The sequence below is a fragment of the Arachis hypogaea genome, chromosome 8 (genome assembly GCF_003086295.3).
Source record: "Arachis hypogaea cultivar Tifrunner chromosome 8, arahy.Tifrunner.gnm2.J5K5, whole genome shotgun sequence".
In the NCBI taxonomy this organism is placed as follows: Eukaryota; Viridiplantae; Streptophyta; class Magnoliopsida; order Fabales; family Fabaceae; genus Arachis; species Arachis hypogaea.
In genome coordinates this window covers 34,438,678-34,457,354 of record NC_092043.1, presented here as the reverse complement: position 1 = coordinate 34,457,354, position 18,677 = coordinate 34,438,678, and the positions used below count along the sequence as shown (strand labels likewise).

Genomic DNA, 18,677 nt, shown 5'->3' with positions numbered 1-18,677 from the left:
TAAAAGGCGGAACTATTTCAGCGGTGGTTATTGGTTCACCATTATAAATACACTGACATTCCTCAGGTATCTCTAAGTCTCAATACTCTCTAGACCTGCTCACACTCTTGCTGACTTAGGCATTGGAGTGTCTTTGCAGGTACCAACCCCCATTCTTTCACATACACAACTCGGAGGCGGCTCCCAGACGTAAACCAAGTCATAGACCACACTCCTCCAACGCTTGGGCCTCACAAACAAGCTCAATCACTGTCCGGTTCTAGGTAAGCCCCGGAACATTGGCGCCGTTCCCGGGGACCCGAGAGATCAACCAGTGATGGCGGACAGATCACTCGAAGAGGGTCATGTAGAATCAGATTCTGAACAAGAGAATCTGGACGCCGGAAACAATGACGCAGACTTGACCCTTCACCAGAAAACCAACGATCAGCACAGAGAAGGTACCTCCGGAGTCAAAAATCCGAAGGCGAATTCTTCAGAAGGGCGCGAATCGGAGAAAGATGGACCATCCCACGCAACTGAACTCATGGGATTAGTCCACGTCCACCAAAGTCGCCTGGAACAGTTAGAACAGGAACGGGAGCGACAAAGGGAGACTGAGAAGAACCTAAAGGAGGAGATGGAACGACGAAAAGAGTTAGAAAGAAAACTCTTGAAGTTAGAATCCTTCCTCAAAGGTCGGAACTCCCGTGACGAACGAGAAGAACCGCCCCTAGGAGGGGAGGATCCTTTCAGCGAGGACATAATGAGGGCAAAAGTTTCGAGGAACTTCAAAAGCCCCGATATGGACCTCTATGACGGAACCACGGATCCGAAGCATCACTTAAGCAATTTCAAAAGTCGGATGTACCTGGCTGATGCTTCCGACGCTATGTGATGCAAAGCTTTCCCGACCACCCTATCGAAAGCGGCGATGAAGTGGTTCGACAGCCTCCCTCCGAGGTCGGTCACCAATTTTGAAGACCTCTCAAGAAAGTTTTTGATGAGGTTCTCTATCCAGAAAGACAAAGTGAAACATGCGCCAAGCCTCCTGGGAATAAAGCAGGAGGTCGGAGAATCCTTACGAGCCTATATGGAAAGGTTCAACAAAGCATGTTTAGAGATCTAAGACCTGCCCACCGAGGCAGTCATAATGGGGTTTGTCAATGGGCTTAGAGAAGGTCCCTTCTCACAGTCCATATCCAAAAGACACCCCATCTCCTTAAGTGATGTGCAGGAAAGAGCTGAAAAGTACATCAACATGGAGGAAAATGCTAAGCTGAGAGATCTGAGTTGGCAACCTGGGCACCTTCCCTCAACAAAAGAGAGGGAGAGGGAAACCAAGAAAAAGGAAGAACTCGACCTCGATAGACCAAGGAAATATCACTCTTATACCCCTCTAAAGGTTTCTATAGTGGATGTATACAGAGAAATTTGCAATACCGAAAGGCTGCCACCTCCCAGACCCATTAAAAATAAAAAAGGGGGGAGCCGCAGCGACTACTGCGAGTACCATAAAATATATGGTCACTCCACAAATGACTGTTACGACCTTAAAAATGTGATAGAAAACCTGGCTAGAGAAGGTCGGCTTGACAGATATCTCATAGAAAGGTCGGACAGTCATGGGAAGAGAAAACGAGACGATATGGATAGAAGAGACCCATCACCGCAGACTCCGGAGAGACATATCCATATGATCTCAGAAGGGTTCGCGGGAGGGTGACTCGCCAAATCCTCTCGTAAAAGGCATCTCAAGAGAGTCTACCAAGTCGGAGGAGAATCATCCGACCTCCCTACCATTTCATTCACAAAAGAAGATGGGCAAGGAATAATCCCTGGACACGATGATCCAGTGGTAATAACTATGATCCTAGCAAATGCCCATCTCCACAGAACCCTAGTAGACCAAGGAAGCTCAGCGGACATCCTTTTTAAGCCCGCTTTTGACAAACTAGGGTTGGATGAGAAATAATTAAGAGCTTACCCCGACACCATATACGGATTAGGCGACACGCCAATAAAGCCACTGGGATTTTTGCCCCTCCACACCACTTTTGGAAAAGGGAAAAAATAAAAAACTCTGAGTGTAGACTTCATAGTCATCGATGTAGGGTCAGCATATAATGATTTAATCGGCAGAGCTACCCTTAATTGACTCGGAGTGGTGGTATCCACTCCCCACCTTTGTATGAAATTCCCGACCCCAGCGAGGATAGCAACGGTAAGGGGAGATCAGAAATTGGCAAGGAAATGCTACAATGAAAGTCTAAACCTGAGAGGAAAAGGCAGAGAGATTCACACAATAGAACTCGGTGGTGCAAGGGCTAGAGAAGAGCTGCGACCATAGCCGGGAGGAAAAACCGAGGAGATACAGGTAGGCGAAGAGGAAGGAAAAAATACTCACATAGGAGCCAACCTAGGGGAAACCCTAAAACAAGGGTTATCTAAGCTCCTAAGAGACAACTCCGATCTCTTTGCCTGGAAGGCCTCCGACATGCCCGGGATAGACCCCGAGCTCATGTCCCACAAACTCTCGGTCTACCCGGGGTCCCGACCCATGCAACAGAGAAGGCGCAAGCTCGGCCCAGAACGAGCCCTAGTAGTAGAAGAACAAGTACAGGCGCTCCTAGAAGCCGGCTTCATCAGAGAAGTCAAGTATCCAACATGGCTAGCCAATGTAGTGCTAGTCAAAAAACAAAATGGCAAATGGAGAATGTGTGTCGACTATACCGACTTAAATAAGGCCTGTCCTAAGGACCCTTATCCACTACCAAGTATTGATACCCTAGTAGACTCCAGCTCGGGGTATCAATACTTGTCGTTCATGGACACCTACTCGGGGTATAACCAAATCCCGATGTATGAGCCAGACCAGGAAAAGACATCATTCATCACACCCAGAGCAAATTTTTGCTATGTGGTCATGCCATTTGGATTAAAAAATGCAGGGGCCACATACCAAAGGCTGATGAACAAAGTGTTTGCTCCCCCCTTGGGAGCCTAATGGAAGTATACGTCGACGACATGCTGGTGAAAACCAAGAAAGAAGTCGACCTCTTGTTAGACCTCTCGCGAGTCTTTGACACCATAAGGTTACACGGGATGAGACTAAATCCCGCAAAGTGTGCCTTCGCGGTAGAGGCGGGAAAATTTCTAGGGTTCATGCTGACACAAAGAGGGATTGAAGCCAATCCCGATAAATGTAGAGCTATCCTGGAAATGAAAAGCCCGACCTGTTTAAGAGAGGTCCAGCAGCTAAATGGCCGACTCGCAGCCCTCTGCAGATTCTTGGCAGGATCAGCACTAAAATCCCTTCCACTGTTCTCCTTATTGAGAAAGGGATGTCAGTTCGAATGGACTCCTGAATGCGAGGAGGCATTCCAGGAGTTCAAAAGATTCTTGAGCCAACCTCCGATTCTGACCCGACCTGTAGCTGGAGAAGACCTCGTCCTATATCTATCTGTAGCAGACAAGGCTGTCGCGTTAGCCCTGATAAGAGAAGACGAAGTCGGCTAGCATCCAGTGTATTTCATCAGCAAAGTTTTACAATGACCCGAGCTAAAATACCACAAACTAGAGAAGTTTGCCTACTCCTTAGTAGTAGCCTCACGAAGGCTACGACCTTACTTTCAAGCTCATACAGTAAGAGTCCGCACGAACCAACCCATGAAGCAAATCCTCCACAAAATGGATGTCGTAGGGAGAATGGTTCAATGGGCAATAGAGCTCTCCGAGTTCGACTTGAGGTATGAAACTCGGACGGCGATTAAAGCCCAGTGCCTCACCGACTTCATTGCAGAATACGCAGGAGATCAAGAGGAAAAGCCAACTACATGGGAACTCTATGTAGATGGATCCTCAAATAAAACAGGAAGCGGTGCAGGCATAATATTGGTGGATGAAAGAGGAACCCAAATAGAGGTTTCCCTCAAATTTGAATTCCCAGCTTCAAATAATCAGGCCGAGTATGAAGCCCTGATTGCTGGATTGAAGCTGGCAGAAGAAGTCGGTGCTACAAAGGTGATGATATACAGCGACTCACAAGTGGTGACCTCCCAGATAAGTGGAGAGTATCAGGCAAAGGACCCAAATATGAAGAGGTACTTGGAAAAAACTCTGGAACACCTTGGGCACTTTGCAGAAACCGAGGTCAAACACATAGCTCGGGATCTGAATAGCAGAGCAGACGCCCTATCCAAGTTAGCAAGTACCAAGCCAGGAGGGAATAACAGAAGTCTGATCCAGAAAACTCTCCAGGAACCCTCCGTGGTAAAAATAGAAGACAAACAAGAGGTCCTTGAGGTAACCGGTTTAAACCTCAGATGGATGAACCCCTTGGTCGAATACATGAAATTCGACATCCTTCCCAAAGAGGAAAAAGAGGCCAAGAAAATTCGGAGGGAAGCACAACATTACACTTTGGTGAGAAATATTCTCTATAGAAGGGGGATATCAACGCCATTGTTAAAGTGCGTACCGACCTCAAGAACCACCGAGGTGTTAGAGGAAGTTCACAGTGGGATCTGCGAAAATCATCTCGGAGCAAGGTCACTAGCCAGGAAAGTGATCCGAGCTGGATTCTACTGGCTGACCTTGCAGAAAGATGCCACAGAATTTGTGAAAAAATGTCAACCATGTCAGATGCATGCAAATTTCCATGTGGCTCCCCCGGAAGAGCTCATCAGTATCACTTCTCCATGGCCCTTTGCAAAATGGGGAATGGATTTGTTAGGTCCTTTTCCCCAGGCCCCAGGACAAGTCAAATACTTGATCGTGGGAATAGACTACTTCACAAAGTGGATAGAAGCAGAACCATTGGCCACCATATCAGCCCAAAGAAGCCGGAGGTTCCTCTACAAAAATATCATCACAAGGTTTGGAATACCCCATTCCATTACTACAGACAACGGAACCCAGTTCACTGACTCTACCTTCAAAAGCCTAGTGGCCAGCATGAAAATCAAACACCAGCTCACTTCGGTGGAACATCCACAAGCCAATGGACAAGCCGAGGCAGCCAACAAATTCATACTGGCAGGGCTGAAGAAAAGACTACAAGGAGCAAAGGGAGCTTGGACAGAAAAGCTCCCACAAGTATTATGGGCTTATCGAACGACGCCACAATCTACCACTGGAGAAACACCTTTCCAACTTGTTTATGGCGTAGAAGCCATGATACCAGTAGAAATCAGCGAACAAAGTCCAAGGGTGATTCTCCATGATGAGGACGGAAACATACAGGGGCACAAAGAGGAGCTCGAACTACTCCCGAAGTCCGAGAGCAAGCCCAGATAAGAGAAGCAGCGTTGAAACAAAGGATGACCACCAGGTACAACAAAAAAGTCATTCAAAGAAGCTTCACCTCAAACGACTTGGTCTTGATCAGAAACGACATTGGAGTCAATAAATCAGGGGAAGAAAAACTCGCTGCTAATTGGAAGGGACCATACAAGATTAGAGAAGTCCTAGGAAGAGGTTATTATAAGGTGACCGACCTAAATGGCACCGAGTTACCAAGGTCGTGGCATGCTTGCAACATGAAAAGGTACTATAGTTAAAAGCGAACTCTACTCCCTGATGCACTCTTTTCCCTACTTCATGATTTTTTTCCAAAAAACAAAGGGTTTTTTCTGAAGAAAGGGTTTTTAACGAGGCATCATAGTAGAGCCTAAGGGGAATAAGTTGTTAAAAGCCCTTAGTAGCAGTAAAAAGTACCTTTTCAAATAAATAAAGATCTTTTTCAAATATCTCTCATAAAAAATCCTTCTCGTTTATTTTCTTTTCTACGAAACGCGCCGACTTAAGCTCGACAAAACGTGAAAATCCCATGAACTGACCTAGATGGTCGTCAGGATAAAACGACGAGGTACAAGTCGGTGTAAAGAGGTTATATAAGTTGATCGTAAGAAACTCAGAAACACTCCGACTCATAAGTCGAAATGAAAACCCGAGTAGAGAAGCTCGGAAACATTTCGACCCGTAAATCGAAATGAAAAACCGAGTAGAAGAAAAACGCATCGCAAAAATAACCTAAGACATAAAAGCTCAATAAACCACAAAGTTGAGTATAAAGGAATAGTGAAAAAGAGAGATCGAAAAAACCTAAGGCCAAAAGACTGTCAAGCTCATAAAGACAGACAAGCCAAAGAAAAGGTTTTTCAAGAAAAAGGTCGGAGAAATTTTCTAAAGTATCAAACAAAAATAGAAAAGCATGCACATAAAAGATAACTTAAACCCTTATCCAAAAAAGGGGTATTTATAAATATTTTTTTGTTACCCTTATCCAAAAAAGGGTTTTTTAAATATTTTTTGTTTACGGCCTTAAAAGGCCAAGAGAAATGTCAGTGTACCATTACTACCACAGATATAAAAAGAATTCAAAAAAGGGGGGACCCACAGGCCGGGCCCCTATATAGCCAACAAATTTTTTAAGTATCACCACCAGGAGTAGTAGGATCACCACCAGAATCAGGAAGAGGAGTCGGAGTGCCATCAGGACCAGGGAGAGAGGCACCTACAGGAGTTGGAAGAGAAGTCTCGAGAGTCTCGGAAGAACTCGGAGCATTGTCTGGACGGGGAGGAGACTTTATGATTCTCTGACCCCGAGTCTTCAACTCAGACTCAGATACAGGTCGGGGAGGAGACACAATGGCCCCATTAATGACAATTTTGTCAGGGTCCAAAGGAGAGAGATCCAAATCGGGAGCAAGGACGCCGACCTGCTCCTTAAAAATCCTCCAAGCCTCCTCGGCTCGCTCAGCAATAGAGTCCTCCAACTCGGCGTAAGCAGTCCGAGAATTCAACAAGTCCTTCCTCACCTCCACGAGATCCTTGAACAAGCTTGAATAACTCTCCTGCGCCTTCTTCCTCAAGCCCTCCTCCATATTGCATTGGGCTTGTAACTTGCTCCCCTTCTCCCGAAGATCATCCCTCTCCTCCCTCAATTTAGCGACCTCCTCCTTCAACTCCTTCTCATGTTTCTGATATATGAGAAGCCTTTCCTCCAACTCTTCAACCCTCGAAGTTGAACCCAGAGAGCTAAGAGGAGTCTTCTCAAAAACATCAAGAAACTTGGTACACACCGCCGCCACCCTGACACTCTCCTGAGCCAGAATAGTGAGGTGGTTCCGGACAGAAACATCATCCATACCTATACGGGTATGGGGATAGATGTGTTTCTGGGCAAATGCAGGAGCATCCACCTTAGCCTCACCTTCAAAAGAAGAGGAAGACTCTAAAGTCTTATGCTTCTTCTTCTCTGGCTCAGGAGAAGGTCGGGGGGAGGGGGCGGCTGAGAAGAAGCCGAGGAGGAAATAACAATAGGCCAAGAAGGGGTCCCCAAAGTTTGAGGAGGAGGAGGAGGAAGAGAGGAGCTAGTTACCCTGGCACCGCCAGCCTTAGCGCGAGATCTTGCCCTGACCTCCTGGACTCTCTGGTAAGATTCGCTGGAATTCTTCTTCGCCATCTCTGTAAAAGCAATTATTAGCCAAAAAATTCAGACAAGTCAGAAAAACAAGATACAAGTCGGAAACAAAGTATAAAAGACAAAGGCTACCTAATTGTGCCTGGACAAAGGACGGCGAACCCTGGAGAAATTTTTTGGTATCCAGATATGGGGCCCTCCCCCACACTTCTCGGAGGAACCCCACAATGGCTGCCTCCACCTCATCCAAGTCATCCAAACCATATTTCTGGCAGGGGGAGGCCTCCAACCAATACAGAGGAAAGCGAGGAACAGAATTTTCATCCAGAAAAAGGGGTGGTGACCCTCTATACCTTGAACTTTGAAAAAATAATTTTTAAAGTCATGGAAGGATTCATCAAAAAGGGTGAAAACTCTCCGACCTTGTATGGCTCGGAAAGACACCCATTGCTGCTTGTTATTTAGCCCACTGAAGGGCTTGGTCATATGGAAAAGATAGAAGAAAATCCTCAAAGAGGTCGAAAAATCTAAGGCGTGGCCGATAAACTGGTAAATTTTCAGAAAACCCCAAGAATTGGGGTGAAGTTGGGTAGGAGCAACTCGGCAGTGACGCAAAACAGCTATTTCAAAATCAGAAAATGGAAGAAAAACACCCAAACGGGTAATCATGCTTTCATACATGTAGAAAAAATGAGGGACCTCCTCAGTATCCCTCCTAAAACAAACCCGGTCTTCCAGACCCGGGACTACCAATTCATACTTCGGCTCATCTTCCTCAGAAGTACAAATACGGTGATGAGTGCGAAGGTTGGTGATGAACTCGGCATTGACCAAGGGTTCCTCCCCCAGGACCGTAACATCAACCCACTGAGCAAGAACTTCTACAGAAGACATTTTTCCCTAGGGTATGATGAAAACCTACAAAGGAAAAAGAAAAAAGAATAAAAAACGAGAGTTCCTAAGGGGCATGAAATCTAACAACCTACGACGTCACCTTCTCCCTCTCCAAAGAAAATAAAAGGCATGCAGAAGCACTTAATAAAAAGGAAGAAAGAACCAAAATTTGCCTGAAAAGGAGTAGAGGAAGATGAAAGCCTTCAACGAAAGTATCCCACGAACAGATACGAAAGTGTTCCACGAACAGATGAAAGGGAAAAAATTTTGAAAAATCGAAGAAACGAAACAACGAAGGAAGAGGGAAGCATTTATAAGCACGTTAGGGGCATAATGGTAGAAATGGAAGCGGTCATTAATGAATGCACCGTTACCAAGGTAATTAATGCCTACGCACACCCCTAATGGACGCGACGTTTGATTAGATGTAACTGTGAAAATCAAAAGTCACGAAAATTCACGTCGGTTACAAACAAATCACGTCGGTTCCCTCACAAGTCGGTTACGACCCCGAGTAGAATACTCGAACCCAAATCTTAAAGGAAATTGGGCTCGAGTAGGGGCACTGTTCATACCCTGACCCAACGATAAGGCCCAGGTACCAACAAAAGGCCCAACCCAAAAAGGTTGAGCTTCGCCTTGTACCGACCTCCTCCCTATGAAGTCGGTTCCTATCACGACTAACCCTAAAGAAGTCGGGGACGAAGATTAGCTGGCAGATAATCACTCATTCAAATGAGTAACTACCCCTAAAATCTCTCTACCCACTTCTAGGAGCCATATCTCAACCTCCATAAGATAAAGGAACAGTTATCCACCTTAAAAGGCGGAACTACTTCAGCGGTGGTTATTGGTTCACCATTATAAATACACTGACATTCCTCAGGTATCTCTAAGTCCCAATACTCTCTAGACCTGCTCACACTCTTGCTGACTTAGGCATTGGAGTGTCTTTGCAGGTACCACCCCCCCATTCTTTCACATACACAACTCGGAGGCGGCTCCCAGACGTAAACCAAGTCATAGATCACACTCCTCCAACGCTTGGGCCTCACAAACAAGCCCGATCACCGTCCGGTTCTAGGTAAGTCCCGGAAAAATAATAATTTCTAATCATTAATTTTTTTACTGTTTTGTAACAATTATATATTTGTTATCACTGTTAAAGACAAAATAAATTACTAGTAAAATTAATTTGGTGTAGTAAACGTTCTTGAAGCGATAAAGGTGATTATGCCAAACCCTGTCGTAGTAGGTATTCAATTTTGAGACGTCTTCATGTCATATGATTAAACAGTTGAGTTGGTGCACTGCTAAATCAATAAACATCTTATCAAAAAATTCGAAGCTATATGTGTAACTGATGCTGTCTAGTGTCTATGCATAGGACTAGTAATTTTCAGGTCTATATAACCTTTGTGTTTCTTAACGTTTAAATATATGTAAAATTTATATTTAAAAGAATAGTTAAGATATTTAGCGAGTCTCTTTTTAGAATAAATTGCAAAATGAATATAAATAGTAATGTACCTAAATTATATCCGTTTCACACACAAAATAAAGATGCTCATGATGATGAATATGTTTATGCTTTACGACAAATTCTTCCAGAGTGGAGAGTGTTGAAATTTTGCAAATACTGGCGATGCACTAAATGGAGGCACATAATTAATGAATATATGAGTATTAAATTGAATAATGGGATTGACAAAATTACTCTTAGTTTCAAATGATTGTTATTGATGTATGATTAGGCATCACAAACAAATTTCCAAGGTCCAACTCTTTCTTTTTGACTCGACTTTGGTGCCCAGAAAGGCCACTATGATATTGATTATTGAAAAGTACAGCTTAGAATTTTGCATACGATTCAGATTGACGCTAGCTTCTTGGCATGTAACATGTTGCAAATCACAAATTAAATGTAGCAAACATACATCACTGTAGAATCATAGAATTAAACTAAGAGAACGACAGGTTCAATGCACATTCACATATACATTATATATGTTAATTATTGATTAGGCCTTGTTTTTATTAGGTATAAATCACACTAAGTATTTTCAACGCTCAACATAAGTGCAACTTAAATTCAATAAAAACATGAAGCTTATGCCTATTCTTTCCACGGAATCAAAAATTAAAATGAACAAATGTCTCTCAAGCAGGGATCAAGATAGAAACTTGTCATAGTCATTCTTTTATGCACTTAATAGATATATTTGATACGCCAAAAATCAAGATGTAAATAACATAATGCATTTTATAATTTTTTTAAATATGAATGTCATGAGAATGTAAATTCTTTTTTTGTACATAACAAAATAATAACATGTATTTTCTGTCATGATCCTGTTCAATATCTTTTCTATTATAGGGCTGTTTAATTAAGTTTCAAAACAATTATATTTATTTATGAAATTGCATACGGAACTGAACCATCAGTATTTAACTGATGATGTGTATATGCTACCAAACGCTACATACTCAGCACATGACTATAACAAGTAAAAGTTAATGTCCAAGAAAAAATAGTGTTTTTTTTTGGTTTTTTAATGTATTTTTTAATTTGGTAAATCAAGGACTAATTTGTCGTAGTACTGAGCTTCATTTAAGGGTTTGTTGCTGGTCAATAAATTGCTGTATACACAAAACGAAATTTAAACTCATAACACTTATTTAAATAGACTAGTAAGATAATTACTAGAATAACACAACTTGGTTTAAAGGTATAGGGTTTGCCTAATAAAAATGAAGCAATCAATTTTTTTACTTTTTGTGCTTCTTATGATATAGTATCAACACCATAAATAACACTTTTAGACCAGGTTTCTTCGTTTCTAACTTTCTATAGATATAGTTTGTTAACTTGTTATGACATTAACCCAAATAGGCCCAATTGAGAGAAGTAGACTTAATTGTGATAGAAAATACTATAAATAGGCTGATGATTGGTTCTCCAATTCACTGACAAAAAAAAAAGGCCAATGATTGTAATTGCTGGGTAAATGAAATGTAAAAATGATTTTATTTTAGTTTCTTTAGGTAGCGTTTGTTTTCAAGTACTGAGACAGAGACTGAGAGACTGAAATTCAGTATTATGTTTGTTAGTTCAGAGACTGGTACTAAAATTTCTGTCTCTGTCTCCAAAATTTCAGTATTTCAGTACCTCCAAAAAGTAGGGACACAGGGGACTGAAATTTTTAGAGATGGAAACTGAAACTTTAATAACATTTTATACCTTAAATACTTTCATTTCAATTAATTAATTCCAATTTTACCCTTTGTGCAAATTAAATTAGAGTTTCATTCTTGTTTCAATTCCCGTCTCCCATTTTGCACCAAACAGAATACTGAGATTTGTTTCAATCCCTATCTCTCAGTCTCTGTCTCTCAATCTCAGTCTTTCTGTCTCTGTCTCTCCACCAAACGCTACCTTAGAGTTTAGAGTAGTTTGGCCAATTTTGCCCCAACTATCCCAATTTTGATGTAATAATTATGATTCAATTTGTTAATTACGACATTGGTAAAAGCATTATCATGTCCTTCCATTTGAATAAATTTTGAGAAAAAAAAAGTCACTAACCAAAAGAATCGAATTAAAACGGTCAGTCAAAACTGGCCGCAAAACTTATCCGATTCATGATACAAATTAATCAGCATTGAATTGGTCAAAAAATCAATCAAATAAATAGTTAATCAATTGAATTGGTCTAATTTTTTAATAGTTAACTAATTTAAAATAATAAAATTTTAAAAAATTTAAATTATATATTTAATGCATAAATATATTAATTTATTATATTCAATTCAATTTCGATTAAACCTCTGTTAAATTTTTAAACATTTAAACTTCTAGCTCTAATTCTTCGAGTTTCATAATTGATTTTCAAAATCTTGAAAAATAGATTGTGAATATATATCTTCTAAGTTTTAGATGTTCAATTTTTCTACTTTTTTTTAAAACAGAAAAATTGACATAAGTTAAAAAAAAGATTAGACTTAGATTTAATTCGGTAAAATTTTTATTTTTTAAAAAACACTTATAAAAGTTAACATTTTAAAAATGATAGCATCTGTGTTTGGTAAAAATTATAAATGGCTTTTAATAAACGTAAACAACAACAAATGTGATCACTACAATTTTTAAAATTTAAAAATACTATAATAAACATTAGATGCTTTTAAATTTAAAATTTAAAAATACTATAACTTCTAAAATTTAGATATTTATTAATTAATATATGAAATTATATCAAACATTTTAATTTTGATAAAAACAAACCAACTTTAAAAAATTTTCTCTTAGATACTTTCAAAAACACACTTAACTTTTAAAAACTATAAATATAAACACATAAACTTTTTTATTTATCAAATACAAAATAAAAATATTTGCGTTTTTGAAAAGGGCAAATACCTCTTCGAAAAACAACTTTACCAAACCTGACCTTAATTTTCTTTCGGTGCAAAAGCCCAAAATATAATTAGTTAATGGTGTATTGGTGTAAATGAATTTTATTTGATGTTTTGTTATACTTACAGTGCAATAAAATTAAACTAACTAAATCTTCCTGCACAAATGTGGTTAATGTTCAACTGTTGATCCAAATTTGGAAGGAAAACGTTTTCTAAGTTGATGCCACATCAACTGCTAGTTGCTAGTTATAATAGAAAGCTATTCTTTTCAGCAGCTAATAAGCAATCATACAGGAAGAGGATAGCATCTTACCAAAAATTTCAATCACTATACTATGTTCCAAATTCCAGAATACATATATGATGATAACCAACCAAACCAAATTATTTCCATTTGCCTCCTCTCAAGATTGTTGTAACTAATGTACATTTTCATAAACTAAAGCCGCTGGACTGCCAAGTACGGAATGCTTCAACCAGCCAGGAGTTTCTTGATTCCAGATTTCTGGTCGGCACTGAGCCGACTTGGGAACTTGATGTTGAATTTAATCCTCAAGTTTCCTTTCTTTGACGGATCCTTTGGAAGCGGCATCCCTTCCCTTGGGACGACCTCCTCATAATCTGGATGGATGACACTGTTGATGGGTATGGTTAAGTTTCTACCATCCAACGTCGTAAGGTTTACCGTGTATCCGGTTAGAGCCTCCACGAGAGAAATCTTCTGAGTTGTGATCAGATCATTTCCTTCACGAGTGAAGACGCTGTGTGGTTTCTCATCGATAATGAAAACAAGGTCTGCAGGCGTTACATTTGGTTGTTCGTTTCCTTTCTCCGGGAAGGTGATCTTTGTTCCTTTCTTCCAACCAGGCTTGACATTAATTGTCAAGATCTCCTCCACTGGCATGGTTTTGCTGCACTCGCAAGGAAAGCAAAAAAAAAGTACAATATTTCATAAGATGCTCCAATATTTTCAGTAGGTAAAATAATAACTAAACGTCAGTCATATATCCATCAAAGCAATATGCCATACCAGTTAGATTGAGAGGAGATTGGGAAGGTCTCATATGTGCAATATACAAGAACAAGTCATATGAAAAACATTGTTACAACAGATAGTGCCTCGAAAACTATGAAGCATGGATACTAAAACAAACAAGGATATAGACACAACACAACACAACACGGGGAACACAAACATACAATACGAGTGTCAATGGAGTGCCGTGTCCAAAATATGTCAAACACAGATACAGCAACTTAAGGAAGTGTTTGTGCTACATGATTTAAAAATATATCCCACAAAATCTGGTTCTTAAGAGTATAGGTAATGAATATAGAAATTGTAATGCACCATGAAATTAATAATGCTTTAAACAAGTATAACATTACATGATAGCATGTTTGGTAGTTTCAATTCCAACAAAAACTATGTAATTATGTCATATTCCCTGGGAATTGAACTCCAGCACATGTTGCAAGTTCTAGATTATAAACTACTAATAGCTAGAGCTTATGCATTTCCACAACAAGAGATCATATTTCCACAACCAGATAAGCCATCTTAATTTACCATACAACGGTTAAACTACATGCAATTATACAAACCAATGTAGAAAATTTATAACACCAAAAAGACTTCAAAACTCCTAGTACGATGGCTACTGCAACCCGGGAAACAATAATACTACTATATGCAGAAACCACCAACTTGGCTCCAAGTCAAATGTTCAGAGTTAAAAAAGGGGCAGCCTGGTGCACACGCACCTGCATCCTGCACTACGCAGGATCTGGGAAAGAGCCTGCAGAAGAAGGGTGTAATGTAGGCTGCCTAAAACCCTAACCTAATAAATGCAGCAGTTGCTTATTCCACAGCTTAACAGGGAACAATGTACTGTTATTGTGGCACGTTTAAATAATTACTAGAACCTTCATTATCTTTTCTTCTCTATATTTTCTTTTTCCGATTAAAAATATGATCCGGTTTTTTGAAGTCTCTTCAACACCGGTGGTTGCTCAACATAAACTTCTTGAAGAAAACCATTTAGAAAAGCACTTTACATCAAGTGCTCGTTTGTTGTAATGGTTTATCAAGCATCCTAGAAACTTGATGATATAGTGGAAATCTCTAGCATCCTAGAAACTTGATATAGTGGAGATCTCTGACACCTTGGTAGGGGTGGAAATGGACCGAGCCAAGCCAAGCCAAGCTTCAACTTTAACGAGCCTAGTCCATGTAAATAGATGGCTCAAACCTAGGCCTGATACTTCTCATAGGCTTTATTTCAAGCTCGAGCCCAGCCTGTTTAAAGCCCAACAAGCCCACGAGCTTATTTGAAAAGCCTGTTTCGTGAATTATAACTCAAAACAATAAAATTAAAAATTCTAAATTGACATCAAATGCATTCCAAAATTTATAATTCATAATTTGTAAAGCATAATTCATTTATATATCAATCGTTAGTCACATATCATAACTATACCTACAATCCATAAACTTTTTCTTTGAACAAAAAGGCTACAATTGGTGAGGAGAACTGGATGCATGCGAAGAGTTTATTTCTAATCTTATGCAGAGTAAGTTTGAAATGTCTATGATGAGAGAATTCAACTTGGTATATTTGATGCTAAGGCTAATGAAGGAATCCTTTTAGGTTATTCATTATCTAGCAAAGTACTTTATAAACAAAGAAAGAAATGGCACATAGCAACATACACGAGACAAATTCTAGATCAATATAAGCTAGAATAAGTGTTGGGCATATTATATCCCACATTCCTAAGTCATCAAACCAAAACACATGAAAACCATAAAAAACACACCTGAGAAAACAAAAAGCCAAACAAAGGGACAAATAAATAATGAAGAGTATACAATTCAGCACTTAAAAAAGACTATCCACACAATAGATCCAACCGGCAGTATTAGTTGAACTGTATATTTTACACAAATTACTTGGTACATATCAGATACAAACAGCAGCCATAAGAGCATCTTGTTAATGAATAAATTAACCAAACAAGGAGCAAGAAAAAGCAAGTCATGCTATAAGGCCAATTTGTTTCTAATCAAAAGTAAAAACCCAACAACGAACTCAATTACTTGTGTCTACTATCGAGTACTATCATAACAAAGTAGTAACCAAGCAAACAACTAGCACAAAATGTAGCATTATAAGAATGAAAGCTACTAGAAGCAAGATCAAAAACTCACCCACTAGCATCAATAATTTCCCTGGAGATCTTCATCTTCTTAGTGGTGCCTTTATATATCTCCTCAAGGGTGCAGGGAAGCTTGTTCTCAATAGGGGGAGCCTTGCGTGGACCACCTTGACTCATGTGCACCCCTGCTCCACCACCTCCTTCACCAAAAGATGCAAACATGTCATCACCAAACATCCCATTAGGGAACCTTGATCTCATGCCACCGCCACTGCTCCTTCCCATGCCACCAAAGGGGCTTGAAAACCCAAAAAACTCAGCAAAAATGTCATCGGCGTTTCGAGGATTGAACCGAAACGACCCCGGGATGTCACTGGTGGAAAAGAAGGTGGATCCACCGCCACCAGAACCAGCATCAGGTGGTGGAACCTGACCCTTCAAACCTTCTTCCCCATATTGGTCATAGATTGCTCTCTTCTGAGGATCACTCAGCACCTACTCAGATGGAAAAAAATCATTTGGGGTTGATTGAATACAGAAAAAAATTGAGATTTTGAAATACCCATTGATAAAGAAAAAAACTAAAGCTTACATCATATGCTTCGGAGATTTGCTTGAACTTGGCTTCAGCTTCTTTTTTGTTGTTGGGGTTCTTGTCGGGGTGCCATTTCATGGCGAGCTTTCTGTAAGCTTTCTTGAGGTCATCTTCGGTGGCATTTCTATCAACCTGCAAGACCTTGTAATAGTCCACGCCCATGTTCGGTGGCGGTTGATGTTCTTCTCTCTTTCTCTCTTTCTTTCTTTCTTTCTTCTTCCTCTGTTTTTCTGCGGTGGGGGGATTCAGAGCGCTTGGTTTCCGTGTGGGTTTATGGGTATGGTGACATTTCAGGGAGGTGTTCGAAGTATGGTTCGATTGTTTGAGAATGCTGTGGAATGTTCTAGAAATCTGAAATCCACAAGTTTTACTCTTCAATTTTAATTATTTTCATTTGTTAGTTAATTATTGAAGAATTTTCACAAAATCAATTTTCATGTTTTTTTACAGAGTTGTAGATATTAAATCCAAGTCAAATGTATATCATTACTTGATGGAAACTGCACTTTAGATAAAGTTGATAATTGCGAGCCTAACATAAAAATTTAGTCAAATCAGTCAAATTATTTAACGATTCTCATCTATTAATTTCACGTGCATTTGAATTTTTACTTTATTACTTTATTACTTTATTACGACGAATTTTATCATTGTAGATAAAAAAAACTCCTTATATGATCTAGACTATAATCTCTCTTTTTTTCAACCGAGTTAAATTTTAAAGTTATTTTTAATTTTTAAATAGTCTTTTTTAAATTTTTAATATTTTAAAATTATTTTAATATGTATTAAGATAATTTTAAAATATTAGATATATAAATAAGATAAAAATATTAAGAATAAAAATAATATATTATTTTTAAAAGAATTATTAAATTAATTAAAATGATAATAAATTTTAATAAAAAAATTATATATATATATATATATGTTAAAGTATAAATTATATCTTTTTTATTTTTAATATACCAATTTTTTTAATATTTAATTAAATTAAATTTTATTTTTAACTTTAAAATAAATTTTAAATTTTAATTTTTTAATAATATCAAATTTTTTATGATATAATTATTTAATTATTTTTAATTATATTTTAATAAATTACTCTTATTTATATCAATTACTTTTATTCTGAATAAATTTATTTTTTAATTTTATTCTTAATCACACTATTTTCATTTTAAATAAATTTATTTTTGATTAAAAATAAATTTTAATTTTAATTTTCTATACATAATCAAAATGTGTTAAACTTTTATGCTAAGGGTAGATATTGTAATAATTTTGAACAAGCACTTGAACGTCACAGAAAAATGAGCATTTTGAGAGAGAAGAGGAGACGGAGAGCGGTCATGCATTATAAAAAGATCACAGAAAAGAAAAAGAATGATATCAAATATGAAGCAGGAAAGTCTGAAACTGCCTTCTATTACAAAACAATAAAGAATCCAATGATGAAAAGGATCAAAGTTTTAGTAATGACTACATAGTAATGAGCCTAAGTAATTAACAATAAGGAATTTGGTGAATGAATGAAGCATCAAAGAATGACTAGGAACAGCTAAACTATCACTAACAAGGAATTTGGTGAATGAACCACCTAATAATTCGAACCGGAAGCTTCACAAGACTCACTGCCAAATTGGCCAATCCGGTGCAGCAGATGCAGCATGGGCACAAACAACTCAGTATTGTTCTGCATTACATACATTCCAATCAAGAAAAACAAATTAAATAAAAACGACACATGTTTTCTGTCTTTAATTTAATTACATATATATGAATATAAAACAGAGATATTAGAAGAGAGATTTACATACCCAAGAACCCAGATAATCGCACCAAGAACAGACAAAACCAAGGCCAATAGAGCAAAGGGTAATCCGATCAAGAAACCCAATGGCCGGCATTGGCATCCATCTTCATCATAATCTCCCATCTTAATTGAATATGTGAATAAGAAGAAGAATCAGAGAAGTGGAAATTGACTTTATAGAAGGCACAAAGCGTGTTGTGTTGAATTTTTTTGGTGCACCAAAACGGGTTGATTTTTTCTAAACAAGAAGCATGATATATAATAGGCAATAGCATGACGCAGACACCGCCTATATATATAGTAACAATTTAATTGTTGTCTACGGAACATGACTGAAATGCCCTCATTCCCAAATCTTATATATTTATCTTATTATATACCTTAAATCA

The 18,677-nt window shown here is 38.7% G+C and overlaps 2 protein-coding genes across 2 annotated transcripts; both read right to left on the bottom strand.

The window, feature by feature from the left end:
* Nucleotides 1-13,027: 13,027 nt before the first annotated feature.
* LOC112707159 (uncharacterized) lies at nt 13,028-18,161 on the bottom strand. The gene is made up of 4 exons (XM_025758774.3): nt 18,073-18,161; nt 16,470-16,823; nt 15,930-16,372; nt 13,028-13,629 (listed from the first exon to the last, which is right to left on the bottom strand). Exons 2-4 carry the CDS (start codon nt 16,632-16,634, stop codon nt 13,191-13,193), a joined length of 1,047 nt encoding a protein of 348 aa, XP_025614559.1. The 5' UTR covers nt 16,635-16,823; nt 18,073-18,161; the 3' UTR covers nt 13,028-13,190.
* On the bottom strand, nt 17,846-18,540 carry LOC112707157 (signaling peptide TAXIMIN 2). Its single transcript, XM_025758773.3, has 2 exons — nt 18,293-18,540; nt 17,846-18,168 (listed from the first exon to the last, which is right to left on the bottom strand). The coding sequence occupies exons 1-2, from the start codon at nt 18,409-18,411 to the stop codon at nt 18,045-18,047; spliced, it is 243 nt and encodes an 80-aa protein (XP_025614558.1). The 5' UTR covers nt 18,412-18,540; the 3' UTR covers nt 17,846-18,044.
* Nucleotides 18,541-18,677: the final 137 nt, after the last annotated feature.

Bases quoted from the DNA above. Each gene is read 5' to 3' on its own strand.
- LOC112707159 (XM_025758774.3), bottom strand. From the start codon at position 16,634: ATGGGCGTGGACTATTACAAGGTCTTGCAGGTTGATAGAAATGCCACC. The intron at 16,373-16,469 runs GTAAGCTTTAGT...CCATCTGAGTAG, and splicing joins AAATCTCCGAAGCATATGAT to GTGCTGAGTGATCCTCAGAA. The intron at 13,630-15,929 runs GTGAGTTTTTGA...TTGCGAGTGCAG, and splicing joins GAAATTATTGATGCTAGTGG to CAAAACCATGCCAGTGGAGG.
- LOC112707157 (XM_025758773.3), bottom strand. From the start codon at position 18,411: ATGGGAGATTATGATGAAGATGGATGCCAATGCCGGCCATTGGGTTTC. The intron at 18,169-18,292 runs GTATGTAAATCT...TATGTAATGCAG, and splicing joins GCGATTATCTGGGTTCTTGG to AACAATACTGAGTTGTTTGT.